The sequence below is a fragment of the Syngnathus leptorhynchus genome, chromosome 14, assembly GCF_054491065.1.
Source record: "Syngnathus leptorhynchus isolate UIUO chromosome 14, UIUO_Slep, whole genome shotgun sequence".
In the NCBI taxonomy this organism is placed as follows: Eukaryota; Metazoa; Chordata; class Actinopteri; order Syngnathiformes; family Syngnathidae; genus Syngnathus; species Syngnathus leptorhynchus.
Genome location: NC_141208.1, coordinates 7151847 through 7165953, shown reverse-complemented (window position 1 = coordinate 7165953; position 14107 = coordinate 7151847). Strand labels below are relative to the sequence as shown.

Sequence of the window (14107 nt, the reverse complement as noted above, 5' to 3'; positions counted from 1 at the left end):
AGGTTCCGTTCTAATTCGCATTGTCAAAAATAAATAAATCCAGGAGGACATAAACATGTAGATATTAATTTATTTATTAAGATGCAATGCATAGATAATTAACCTTTTTTGTCATTAAAAGAGAAAAAAGGTGTCCCTCTTTTTTTTTTTTACGGTATGAGACCTTTTATGATGCGGTAGTACAAGCAAATAGTTTTACACTCAGTAGTTCCAAAAACTGAGGTTGCATATTTTTGTGCAGAGCTGACATTTTTCGACATTAGAAATCATTCGATAATGTACGGTGGACAGTGTGGTCCAGCCCCGGCATGCCATGATGGATCTGTTGGTGGTAAATATGGTGCCTGCTGGTTGTTGGCCCATCATAGACCATCAGATCATCATCCTCTCTGTACCCATCTCCCCCATCCTGAGAATAGCTGTGCTTCATAACTAAGATGTTCCTGTGACTGGCTGGGGTCATCTGGCGGGCGAGCCGTGGTGACTGCTGGCTCACCATCCCCGGTGGTAGCTGTGGCACAAGTGCCCCACCATCAGGATCAACAGTGGTCTCTCTCATGTTCAGATTGCTGCGGCTACCATGGACACTGCCATGCATGCTTCCCTGCTGTGATCCACAGTGGTGGTCGCGAATGCATTTGGAGGAGGATCGCCGAAGCTTGTGGGATTTCTCAAAATCCTCGCCCATTACTGGATCAGTCAAGTCACCTGAGGGGACGTGTCGTAAAGTGCAGAGCTCATAGTGAGGAGGCTCAACCCCTGGATGGACGAAAGCAGGGTCAAAGTCATCCCTGTTGATAAAACAAACAAAAAGGAGAACATGACTATTATGGAAAGTCAGGTGGATAAGTTACATTTTAAGAATTTTGTGGATTTAAAAAGTAGTGCCCAATATCCATATTGTGCTCGTCACCTGTTGTTGAGCGACATTGTTTGTTAGCACTCCTGCCTCACCTTGATTAATTTACCAATTGATAAATTAGCATTTCCCAAAGTAGAGCTTGGGAATGTCTGCGCAGTTTTTGTGTTGTCCAAAATCATATAACTCAGATTGCATTACAAGATCATAGAGGAATGTATTAACCTGCGGATGATGTACTTCTTGCGAGGCTGTTTGACCTGAATGACGACAGAAATGATGAGAAGGATGACAACCAGGCCGCATGTCACAGCAATGATTGTGATGTTAGTGTTATCCAGAGAATCCAAAATGCTGGGTTTCCTTTTCTCTAGTGTCACGGGCAATACAGAATAGAATTATTTTCAATTCAGTAACAGACATCCAATGACATACAGTTGATAGTAACAGTTCAAAGTACCTTTACAGTGATTCTCATCCCATGGATACACACAATTCTGGATTCCATTGCAGACCAGGGTGTGGTTGATGCACATGTTGCTATGGCAGAAGAAAGTATCTCCTTCACATGGTGCTGGAAAGAAAAGGTACACACGTACAGTGCTTACATAGTGTAGTTGTTGTACACACCTGTCATTTAAAATTGTTTTTAATGTTGACAGAGATGATGTCCACTCACGCTCAAGAAAAGTTGTGAAGAGAATCTTAAATTTGCTTTTCCTGCTCCCTTCATCCGCCCACAGCCTTACCACACCCAAAGAGGATGTAAGCATAACGTCGTTCGCAACCGTGGAGCAGAATTTATTCTTCAGGTACTCAACTGAACTGTTCCCATCATAAATGGCAACAAAGTTACGCTTGCATTCATTAGAGTTGTGCATCTCATACTCCAAAAAGCGCATGTAGATCTGTAGATGAGAGGATGAAAATGAAAAAGGTTCATCTACAGATGACAAAGGTGCCAAAACGAGAACGCTTCAGCTATTTGTATTACCATTACCATCTTTAAACAAAGGTGTTTGTATTTCCATGTGTCAAAGTATGGATGGGTTAATGAAAGACAACATACATTTTATTTTCTGAGAATATTTGATTGACTTTTTTTTTCAGCAAGAAGTTATAAAAAGGTAAAACAGCTAAACTGAGCCATAAACATGAATAAATAATTGGTGTACATTTTTACCCATAAAGAAAATACAAATAAACCAGATTAGTAGAGTATACAGACCCTAGCTCTCAGTGGGGCTCGGACAAACCACCTGCAGTCCAAAGCCTCAGTCGGCAGGGCCCGCTTCTCCCTGGTTATCTGAGAAGAATCCACAAAGCCTTCTGGACCACTCAGCTCAAAGTCACAAACTGTGAAGAATACCATTTTATTTCTTAGCAAATTATGTTGACAGTATAAAACTCATTTCTGATGACTTTTGTCATGTTTCACTAATGACACGTGTTATGCATGTATTTTCATTGAAGCACACACATCTTGATGTTTCTAAAATATAATTTAAACAAGTCAATCTTAACATATTCAAATACCCACATGGCAGTGCTGGTAATTCTCCCAAACCTTTGAAATCTGGGTCTAAAAGAACAAAAAGAAAGAGACATATTGTAACATGAAGAGAAAAGCTTCATTATCAAATTATTGTATGCGAAGATTGACTCCCAGTTTGAAACCTCCCATCGCACTGTTGTGTAGCATTTCTTTGCGCAATGTTTTTGTCGATTCATTGATAAATTGGATTTAGAAAAAACGTATTTTTATCAAATCATGATCGATTTATTTAAAAATCACGTAATTGTCAATTAATCGATTAATTGTTGCTCTTCTACGACAAGCTATCATTTTTCTTTTTGCACTTTTTATCAGCATCACAATCTTGTTTTTTGTGTTACATATATTGGTGACATTATTCATTTATTGTTTCCTACTAGCAAGTCAAAGAATGCAATTTGTAGTTAGTTATGGGGGCATTTAATGTATGTGACAACAGATCTGATTCAGACATATTGTATTCCTTTACATTTACATCAAGATTTATATAACCAGCTGCAAAACCACCATAACATCAGGTTGACCTCATTTAAAGTTCCCTGAAATCCTAACAACACATGCCTAGATATTGTGTCCTGAACCTTTGTGCTGATGAATCACTTGCTGGCTGGATTATAAATCCTGATTTACCATCTTAGGTTTTATTAATCCTCTCATGTTTCTTACTCGTTTTTGCTTTAGGCTCTGACAGATTATTCACATTCAGACCAATCTATCGAAGTAGGATGTGTGTGTGTGTGGGGCGGGGGGGGGGGGGCAACAATGCATTCTCGGAGGTGGTGCATTCAATGTAAAGATAATACGTACAATCTATGTAGCCAAATCCTTCCCTGCTGTTTTCAACTGTTTTCAATCTGCACGTTTGAAATCCACAAGGATTTTCAAAATCACACAGTTGCATTTTGTTCATGAAACAATATGATGGAAAATATGTCAAAATATCAAAAGGCAATAGTTACTCTGGGATAACATTCATTTGACTTTTGTCAAGAGTTATAAAGACAGTTTAATGTTTTTATTTAGTTTATTCTAAGGTTCCATTTAAGTTAAACTTTTATTTCCATTGAGGCATTCAAGAGAAATCATCTCTAATGGATGAAATTAGACAAACAAGTTCTTGGCATGCAAGACGAGTTCAATTTTATAAAAACAGATGGGAAACCAAATCTCCTTATCTACCAATAATATCTTCTTAAAGGGGTAGTTACTCATTCTGTGTAATTGATGCTTTGCTGGATGCAACGTAAAATAAGGAAGGGCATATTCTCACCGGGAAAAAAAAAATGTTAGACAAACAGAAGGAGGCAGATTAATCTTTGATTGTCGTCATTGGTGGTGGCCTATAAAATCTGTTAATAAACCTTCAGCCTTGGTCCAGCTTAAGCTGCTGCTCCGGCTCAATGCTGACAAGCTGTATTCCCCTGAAGACAAGCTTTCATTAACTACTCTGTGTGTGTGTTTGTGTGCGTGCGTGTGTGTGTGTGTGTGTGTGTGTGTGTGTGTTTTTGTGTGTGTGCGTGTGTATACCCTTGTCGCCAACTGCAATTTCCTTCTGACTTTCTAACACAATATTTAAAGGAGGTTGTTTATGATTGCAGATTAAAATTCTAATAAATAGTAACTCACATTATTGAGAGTGACTAAAATTCCACCATAATATCAGAGGCCAAAAATTTACATATGTCGCTGTTTAATTATTTCCATGTCTGCAGGGTTGTTTTGTGATGTTATTAAAAACAAAAGTTGGCATCTTTTCAATTTTGTGTCAAAGTCACAGAGAGTTAATTAACTGACTGATTGGATAGCAAGAAAATAATTTGACATGACCCACCTTGTGTGAAGTTGTACCGGGCTGAGAATCCAATAGCCTCCAGCTCTCCATCAGCCACAAACTTGATGTAGAGGTACCTCCCACTGGAGCGAACATACATGGGGCTCTCCTGTCCGCAATAGCGTCCAATGATGGGCGAGAAACCAAAAGGTCCATCGCGGACCTCGATGTGATCAAATTTACAATCCCATGATGGCTCGATGGAATACTTTTCATCAAAAAACAAGTCGATGCACTGGCGGGGAGAAGCTGGAGTAGAAAGCAATTTGATTGATGATGATTGATAGAAGAATTTATGTTAAAAAAATAGCCTCACCTTCGATAATGTAGACACATTCCCTCTCGGGTGGGTATTTCTCAGGGTAGTTGGGTGAGGTGAAATAGCCTCCCTCAGGCTCCTTCACCCAAGCCCCACACTGCCCAGATGGTGTCACACCTGAGTTGTTGGTCACTAGTTAACAATGGCACAATGGTTGTGTTAAAGCTACCAACAGCCTCAACAAGTTTAGATCCTGCTCTAAGTGACATTCATTCCAATTTTTTATGTGCAGTTAAACTAGACACATTTGCATATGCACACATCACAATACATGGAATTTCCAAGCGTGTCACTGACTAAAAAAATAATAATAATTCTCCATTGTTTTTTGTCCATAACAATTTCAATGAGAAAGTCAATTCACGTTTTAGGAGTCGCTCTGAGGTACATAAAGTGTAGTAAATTTCATAATTTCATAATTTGGTTTGGTTGTATTTATGTGTTTTACTCACTGTATTTGAATAAAGAAATTGGGATCTATTTACAAACACCCACTGTAGAATTGCAAAACAATTGCAAATGGTCTTTGAAAATCATTTTTTTAGTTTTAGTTATGAAAAGACATACCTTGAGTTTTTGCTTTGCTGGTTGCTGTAACACCTGACAACTCAGGTGTGATCAAATCTGTTGCAAAAACTGATGGAAGATAAATGACAGAATGAAAAGATGAAATGGAAAGATAAAACCAGTTAAAAAAAGGAATGAAACAGAAAATAAAATACATTAAGTATAGGGCAGAATTAAAAATAAATATTTGAAAAGAGAAACACATTTCAATTTTTGTCATAACAATACTCACCAATGTAGAGCAAAATTTGGAAAACCATTTTGTTCTCCTGTACTTCTAACTCTCACGAGTATATCCATCAATTGTCACATCCTGTTAAAAAACTTCTGCACATGCTGCAAATTGTTCTCCAGATGGGTCAAATCTGACCACAAAATAGCTTGCCATCATTGCTCCCAGAGCTCAAGGATTAAACCCCTGGCAATTACTAACCTTCCTATGTTTTTGCTCCACCGTTATTCTATAAATCCTCTTAGAGGAAACTGTTATTGACAGAACTGGATAGGTCAACGCATGTGTGGCTGTTTTCTATTATTACAACTATTGTCTGTCTGTCTGTCTGTCTGTCTGTCTGTCTGTCTGTCTGTCTGTCTGTCTGTCTGTCTGTCTGCATGTCTGTCTATCTGTCTGTCTGTCTGTCTGTCTGTCTGTCTGTCTGTCTGTCTGCATGTCTGTCTGTTGTTAAAACATGACTTACAACGAAGTATAGACGAATCTTTGACAATTACCTCTCATAGCATCTAATGCATCAAATGATATTCCTTAAAAAATAAGAAAAAGAGAGTAAAACCTATTTGGAAATATTGTTGCAGTGGTGTCAAGCGCAGCTAGACCATCCTGAGGGTGGCGACAAAGTACCTTTCATATCTGAAGTGAGTTAATGACTGTTATTTCTCCTGATCTACTCTGTTGTTTAAGAATAATTAGTTATTTTTGTTTTGTTTTGCTTTTAAAGCAATGATTCCAAATTTCTACTTTTTCAAACTTTTGATTTAGTCATTGTGTTGTTGGTTTTTTCTGGTTTTGTTTTTTTTTGTCTTTAATTGCTATTATTAGTAATTCACGTTTTGCTGTGGATTATCCACCGCATACTGCGTTAGGGTATTTTTTTCCTCTTTTTTTTTTCTTTTATATTTCTGACATTGTCATTGGTACATTATTTCCTTAAGGAATAATTATCACTGTCATCTGTGTAGTATTTGCATTTAGTGTGACGTCACAAATAAACTGAATCAAATTCACAAATCAAATCTCCAGGTCTCGTGAGCACGCGCCTGTGTGTGTGTGTGAGTTGTAGTCTACTTGTGGGTGGTCACGCGCAGTGGGCAGGGGGCCAAGCAAGTTGCAGAGGGGGGGAGTGGCCCACTATGATGATCGTTGCTAAGGGCAAACTTGGCATATAAGTGCAAAATGAGCAATGGGCTCATGCAGCCAGCACTATACTGGGTGAGATGAGGAATTCAACAGGTACCTATAGATATTTCTGAGTCTGAGCGTTGAGGTGGCATACAATATGAAAAGCATTACCTGCTTGCTTGAGATGGACAACTCACTGGATTACAGAAAATAATCCATCAACATTTGGAATCTGTGAAATATTGGAAATTGATCTTGACTGATTTAAAAGGTAAACATGCTGTTTCATTATTCATCGGATATTTACGTACAATTTAATGTTTGTCATAGTGACAAAGTCAACGCTGCGGATGTTACTGTGAGCACATGCAATACAGTAAGTTCCTCATAGCCTATAAATCTGGCTTTGTGGTCTAATATTACGTGTGAAAAACGTACAGTGGTCCTTCTGTGAGTAGTGATGCTGTGACCTGCTGATGCACTTGAAGCCCTTCAGAGCTGTAACAGCCTCACAGTTTGAAGTGAACTTTTCTCTACTCTGATATTCTCTGCATGAGAGAAGATTCAAGGTGACTGAACTGGCAAACTTGGCATCTGATCAGAATTTAAATACCATAAAACTTTTTCCAAAGCAGAATCAAAATATTTCATATCCAAAGATGTATAGTACTGTCAGAAAAGTATTTAGTATAATTTATTTCCAATTGTGGTTGCAATTTGCAGTAGTCTTGTTTGTTTTCTTTTTACAGACAAGCAACGGTATTGTTTCTTCAGCAGCAGTGTTTTCCACAACATGAAGAAGCTTCTTCCTTTTCCTGAGTGGTTTAGGGCAGCAAGCCTGTGCTTATGTTTGGCCCACACTGTCACATCCGCGGTCCTAACCAACTCCACAGGACTGGAGTCCATCTTGAATAAGTACAAGGATGAAGAGTGGTGGAAAGCCAGAACGAGAGGGAAGAGGGCCATCAGCGAGGGGGACATGCATCTCATCCTGGATCTGCACAACAAGTTGCGTGGTCAGGTCCACCCGCCAGCCTCCAACATGGAGTACATGGTAAGTTCTTCCACTACCACCCTAATTGTAGCAGTCATTTGGAATTGCCCGTGATCCTTTGTATTTCTTTGCAGCAATGATTTGAAATCAGTTTTCAAATACGTGTAGGATAAGGTCATAAACCCCTTACAAATTTTATATATATTTTTTAAATCACAGCAAGATGCAAGTAAAGTTTCCTAAATCCTTTTTACTAATACGACTACTAGTATTTATATTCATTAATAATTAATAATAATAAGTATCTTTGCAGTTGCTAATATTTAAGTATTAAAAACTAGTTCCAGTAACAGGAGAATTTTTTTTCAGAAACATCATAGCTATAAATTTCACACCACATTGCAAAATGAGAATGTCTCTGCACAATTACCGTACTACCCCAACACACGTGTAAATTGTTGCTGGTAAATGTGTAGTGCAATTCAACCTCACTGACTTTCACACTCTCCTCCTCACTCCCCATCCATCCCAGTCCACTCCAAACCCTCGGGTGCCAATGTTATCTTTCATTTGATCCGTCATGCATCTCATTTGGGGTGCCACAGCGGTGAATCTATTTCAAGTCAGTCAAACCTTCCCCTTTGAAGCATGTTAGTTTAAATCTATGTTATGTACACCAATCCACTGTTTCTTTAGTGCGGGATACTATTACTGGTGATAATGATGTGGTTGGGAAGGGAACTGCATGGGCCAAGTTCTTGGTTTTCAGGCTGCAGGATTCCAACCAAATTGGCTTGTTCTCAACGCAGCATTTTTAAGGGTGGAGTGTATTGAAACGGTCCGTCGGATGGATTGAGAGTTCACTTGACCCAGATAGGGACGATGAAACTAGCAGATGAACGGACAGAAGAAAAAGCACTTCCGGACATCCTCAGTCTGTCCTTTTCTTTTTTTTTTAAACGTTCTCATGCCTCGTCCTTCATCTGCAAAATAGGCGTCCGTCGCTGAGATGGAATGCCCACCTCTGAAAACTGTAAATTACATTTGAACCTAAAACAAATACTTCCTTGTTCCAATATTTTTTTTTCCTCTATTCCTGGAACAAAACGTAAAGAAAAGCTCTGACTAACTGGCACAAAACTGCAAGATGATAGAGTTATGACACTTGCGTGCTTTTCATCCCAGCTGCCCGAGTTTTGACTATATAGTGTTAAAATTGCAAGACTCGAGTGTAGCTACAGTACATCACTGTAAGGAGCCAATGAATCTTCCAGATCAAATTTAGCTCTTTCTGTGAATAAATCTACAATATAGTATATTGATAGGTATAATAAAAAAATATTTCCTGAGAAAAAAAAACTTCAGCTGGATTTTCAGTTCATTTAAATTGAGTATAACCTTTTATCTTGCATTGAATTCACACTACTTACTATTTACGTGACTTTGATATTTGTGTTTACCAGTCATGGGATTACGAGTTAGAGAGAAGCGCCGAGCACTGGGCCCATACCTGCCGATGGGAGCATGGACCAAGCCACATGTTGACTCAAATCGGCCAGAACCTTGGCGCACACTGGGGCAGGTTTGTACTTTAAACCAATCCAACAAAAGAACTAGAAAATGTCGGAGAATATTTACGTAGAGATGACTAGTCGAGGAGGAACGCAGGCTATTTCACCACATTGGGCGATTGCCAAGCCTTTGGTATGGTTCCAATCTTAATTTTCCCTTCAAAATGTAATTTCATTCTCTCTGTCATTTTTTTTTCATTCATTCATCCATCACATAAAAAAAAAAAACAATTGGAATCCCAAATTCATCCAGCTCAGCTACTTAATATACTTCAATGCATTTTTTTCATTGATATGATTTTTCATATGATGTGATATAAAAGCATTCTAAAACTTTCTGCATTGCTTCAGGGACCGTCCTCCCACTTACCACGTGCAGGCCTGGTATGATGAAGTCAGATACTACAGCTATCCTTACTCCCAAGAATGTAACCCACACTGCCCTTTTAGATGTTCAGGACCTGTTTGCACTCACTACACTCAGGTAATGGCAGCCTGTCACATTTACATGCCTGTCAAACTAAATGATGTTCTCACTACAACTCTTTGCATTATGAATTCAATCTAGTTTGAAGAATGGGTGATGTGTGTCCATAAGTCCCTACAAAATGCTTACTTAAATAAACTAAAATATGGGCGTATATAATTTGCAAACATGATTGTTTTGACTGTGTTTGTGTGAGGTCTTGTGTGTTTTCTTCCAAATTTCTCTGTACTCTCTAATTTAGCGAGCCTCCTCTCTACCCGAGAACCCTTTTTGGAGCACAAAAAAAAAAGGAGAAAAATGTTGGATTCACGGGTTAGCTACTCAAGGGCTTTTGTTTGTTTTGGGTGTCAAAATGTCTTTTCAGTTTAAATCCTGGTGGAGCTATACTGGGAATCTAAACAAAACAGGAGACTGTGCCACTCATCAGAGTTCAGAAATGCTGTACATATGTGAAATATTCAGAAATTAGACCCATATGTGACAAGATCCATCCTTTTTGTGTTCCATAATCTCTTTTTTTAGTTAACCTGACATCAAGCATATGAGAGGTGTCCGACAATAGCATTGGATTATTAAGCCAAACATTACTGTAGGCATTAGCTTTGTTTGTATGTTTTTTTTCTTTTCTAGTTGGTGTGGGCCACAAGCAATCGTATTGGCTGTGCCATCAACGTGTGCTACAACATGAACGTGTGGGGAATGATCTGGGCTAAAGCTGTTTATCTGGTCTGCAACTACTCACCACCGTAGGTTTTTTTATTCTAAAAAAACATATGCATCTTTATTCTTGTGCCGGTGCAAGCCAAATTTGCCTGTTAGAGATTTTGTTGAAAGTCGATTTAACTTTACACCTGCTGGTGCAGAAAGTGTAATGAGATTTGAGTGAATTTTATCAGAACCCAGGCTGATCAATTCTGCGGTCTGCAGTAGTGTGTCGTGGATGGCATTGGATTTCATTCATAAATATGACAACACCATGCATCAGATCCTCCAAATCATTGTTGTAGAAATCACTTCATGCCTTGTTGCTATATTGGAATATTTTCAAAATCATACAAAGATTTAGACCGCACCTCACTATAGATTTGAATGAAAATAGAGCCCAAAATTTTACTTAACTAAAAAATTCTTGGAAATTATTGTGTCACATTTAATCTGTATATGTACTCAAATAAAATATCAAATATTATTTTTTTTTTTTTTTAGGGGAAACTGGTGGGGTCATGCGCCTTACAAGTATGGTGCTCCATGCTCTGCTTGTCCAGCCAGCTATGCTGGAGGATGCAGGGACAATCTGTGCTACAAAGGTGGGTAAGATGTCAAGGGGTATAAATCTTTACAAATTTAGATACTTTATGGGAATTAATAAAGTGAATTGACTCAGAAACCTGATTAAATACAATCATAAATATGACCATTCAGATTTTTTAAAATGAATAAAACATTGTAAAATTCCTTTAATTTGTACAACCCTAACTCTCAAATAAAGTCTTCTGTAACTATGGATGAACATCTAAACAGAAGAAAATACCATCTATCATATGGAACTTCAGCGACAACCACATAACATGGCAACTCTGTTTTCAGACGGAGGTGTTGACAGGCGTCCCGCTCCAGAGACCGAGGAGACCAACTACATTGAACCAGAGCCAGATACAGTTAGAGAGAGGGAGGCCCAATCCAGGGCCCAAAATCCAAACCCCTCCGAGGACTTGGCCAGAAACCAGGTCATAAGCACCGAGCAGATGTGTAAGCAATAATTCATGTGACTGAGAGACAAAATTCTGAGACCTTTCCAACAGGTCTTATGGTAACTTGCGGTCACATGTTCTTACAGGCCAACAAATGGAGTGTGACACGAAGCTGAGAGATCGCTGCAAAGGAACAACATGTAACAGGTACAAACGTATAAATCTGCGACTAATTAACCGCTGTTTACACTCAAGAGTCAAAAACTAACAGTTTGATCCTATCCATAGATATGAGTGTCCACCTGGCTGCTTTGACAGGCACGGAAAAGTAGTTGGGACTACGTCTTATGACATGGTAAATGATTCCCATAATTGCGTTGAAGGTCATTTTCAATGTTGTGATGTTTGTTTTGTAAACAACGCAGCAATCCAGTGTGTGTGGAGCTGCATTGCACGCCGGTGTTATCGACAATGATGGAGGATGGTTGGATGTGACCAGACTTGGGCGAAAACAACAATTCATGAAATCATATAAGAATGGTATTCAATCAATAGGGTATGTTTCTCGCTATTATTTAGCAAAAGCAATTTTTCTGTCGTGTTGTCATGCAGTCCTTGACGTTTTCTTTACTGTCACAGAAAGAACAGAAGTGCAAATTCCTTTAAAGTACAGTCTGTGCCTGGTAGGAACCACTTGATCACATATTCTGTAGAAAATATTTTTCTCTATAACAACTTTTTTTTCTCTCTTTCAGTTAAGGCCGTCACATGTGACACCACCGTGGCGCTGTTCTGTCCCTTTAAGAAACCTGTGCGACACTGTCCAAGGTACCCATCCTGATCTTCTGTTTACTTTGTAGTCAAAATGTTAAAGCAGGTAGAAAGAAAAATCTTCTCTGAAAATGGCAATTCTAAAAAGCTGCCATTTGATCACTGTATAAATGTTGGCTTTTTCTTTAGGTTGTATTGTCCCAAGAATTGTCTACACGAGAGCCAGGCCAGAGTTATTGGGAGTAAATATCACGCTGACGTAAGTTCTTAACCTCTTCTTGCTATTAATTGGGGCTTTATTTAAACACACTCAAACACACTCTGAAGCTGTTCCATCTTTTATTTATTTTGATTTAAAAAAAATCAAGAGGAAATTATGTAAATGGAAATAGTCATAGTCTTCAATATAATGCTTCATCCAATAAGCAATTAATCAAAGATAAACAATCATAACAAATACAAGGCATGTGAGGGAATAGAATGATGATACCTTTGATTTAAATGGGTTTCCCTTATCTCTTTAGAAATCAAGTATCTGCCGAGCAGCTCTTCATGCTGGTGTAATCCAGAACGAATCTGGAGGTTACATTGATGTGATGCCAATGGACCGCAGGAGGCAGTACAGCGGCACGTCCCAAAATGGCATCACCTCAGAAAGGTATAAACAGAAATATCCCTCATCAGACCATGCCGCTGTGTCTAATGTGCATTTGATATTTGAATTGAAAGCAGTCAAATAATCTATCATCCCGTCCTTTTTGCAGTTTACTTAATCCGACGAGAGGAAAATCCTTCAGAGTGTTTGCTGTCATCTGAAGTATAACAATCAAACATATCCAAGGACATACTCCAAACTTTTAAGATATCATCCAGCTTTCCGACAGAAAAAAAAAAAATCATCACGTTCTTCTGCCGTTGATGCGAAAAGTGTTTTAACTACACTGTAATGAACTGAACTGAATCTAAATGTTTTCATTAATAGCTTTGGCAAGAGGTACATAAATGACCCGTGAGTACGTCAGTCAGGCATAAAGAAAACATACTTAAGAAAGTCACCCGCAGTTTTTGCAGCCAGAAGCTTCATGCTATGAGGTGACAGTACAGTGCACTGCCTCACCATACTGCCCACACAGTTCCTTAAAATGTACTTTAATTTTCAAGGCTAAAAACGACTCCACACACATTTGAACTCTGGTGAAAATCCAGCACTTCAAAGACTTGCTGTACCTCAATGTGAAAGCTAGTTATGATTGGACCGTTTCCTAAGAGGAGGGATTTAGCAAGTTCATTTTTAGGGAGAAAATCTCCCACAAAGGAGTATATTGTATTAGCTACTGACAATTTTCATTGCATACATTGGAAGTTTGTTAAACCTGCAGTTCAAGTTAAAGTGCATAAATATACAGGACTTAAAGCAGTAGTAAATCTTGGTTTCGGAGTCAACAGACTTTAGCATTCATTTGTCTTGACAATATGCCAAATTGCTTTAATACTCTGCGTATTATAGCTAAAATACAGAAAGTATGAAATATTATCTGTATATGTTTGTACAGACTGCATCAAAATGTTGTAAATACTAATGAAACTTTAACCAGGTGTGCATTCATCAATCATTTTTCTAAATCTCAGTAACCTTTTAATAACTGGAAAATCGCAACACACACATGCATATTTAATGCTTATATTTTATCATCATAATATATATAGTATAAGAATATTGAAAACTTTGTCAATAATGTCAGCTTTTATTTTATTGATATATATATACACACACACACACACACACACACACACACACACACACACACACACACACACACACACACACACACATATAAATGGACCCCTGGCTGGCCAGGTATGTGTATGACAGAGTTGCAAAAAAATATGAGTCCAATAAAGAGATATAGAAAATATTAAATGCTTGTGTATGTTTTTCTGGTGCATTATGTCAGCAATGTTGCTCTGATGTGAGGCTATGGTTCTCAGTCCAAGCCATATTTTATGAAAATGAAAAATGGAACAAACAACAAGATTATTTGTACTTATATTATTTAGTAAAATGTATGTAATCTTAGGCTACTAACACTGAGATGATAAATATT

At 38.2% G+C, this 14107-nt stretch overlaps 2 protein-coding genes across 2 annotated transcripts; one reads left to right on the top strand and one right to left on the bottom strand.

The window, feature by feature from the left end:
* Nucleotides 1-138: 138 nt before the first annotated feature.
* On the bottom strand, nt 139-5650 carry LOC147046350 (neuropilin and tolloid-like protein 1). The gene is made up of 10 exons (XM_085929745.1): nt 5364-5650; nt 5132-5200; nt 4562-4696; nt 4246-4494; nt 2400-2441; nt 2088-2215; nt 1539-1767; nt 1320-1433; nt 1085-1229; nt 139-791 (listed from the first exon to the last, which is right to left on the bottom strand). Exons 1-10 carry the CDS (start codon nt 5389-5391, stop codon nt 260-262), a joined length of 1671 nt encoding a protein of 556 aa, XP_085785871.1. The 5' UTR covers nt 5392-5650; the 3' UTR covers nt 139-259.
* Nucleotides 5651-7281: 1631 nt separating this feature from the next.
* LOC147046349 (cysteine-rich secretory protein LCCL domain-containing 1-like) lies at nt 7282-13653 on the top strand. Its single transcript, XM_085929746.1, has 14 exons — nt 7282-7542; nt 8946-9064; nt 9405-9537; nt 10171-10286; nt 10747-10847; nt 11128-11289; nt 11378-11438; nt 11520-11586; nt 11657-11787; nt 11871-11914; nt 11987-12059; nt 12192-12261; nt 12527-12660; nt 12767-13653. The coding sequence occupies exons 1-14, from the start codon at nt 7282-7284 to the stop codon at nt 12816-12818; spliced, it is 1524 nt and encodes a 507-aa protein (XP_085785872.1). The 3' UTR covers nt 12819-13653.
* The last annotated feature ends 454 nt before the right edge of the window (nt 13654-14107 follow it).

Coding starts and splice junctions, on each gene's coding strand:
- LOC147046350 (XM_085929745.1), bottom strand. CDS start 5,391: ATGGTTTTCCAAATTTTGCTCTACATTG. Junction 2,216..2,399: donor AGAATTACCAGCACTGCCAT/GTGGGTATTTGA, acceptor TATTCTTCACAG/TTTGTGACTTTGAGCTGAGT. Junction 1,434..1,538: donor CTTCACAACTTTTCTTGAGC/GTGAGTGGACAT, acceptor TTTTCTTTCCAG/CACCATGTGAAGGAGATACT.
- LOC147046349 (XM_085929746.1), top strand. CDS start 7,282: ATGAAGAAGCTTCTTCCTTTTCCTGAGTGGTTTAGGGCAGCAAGCCTG. Junction 11,290..11,377: donor CATAAGCACCGAGCAGATGT/GTAAGCAATAAT, acceptor ATGTTCTTACAG/GCCAACAAATGGAGTGTGAC. Junction 12,060..12,191: donor CCTGTGCGACACTGTCCAAG/GTACCCATCCTG, acceptor CTTTTTCTTTAG/GTTGTATTGTCCCAAGAATT.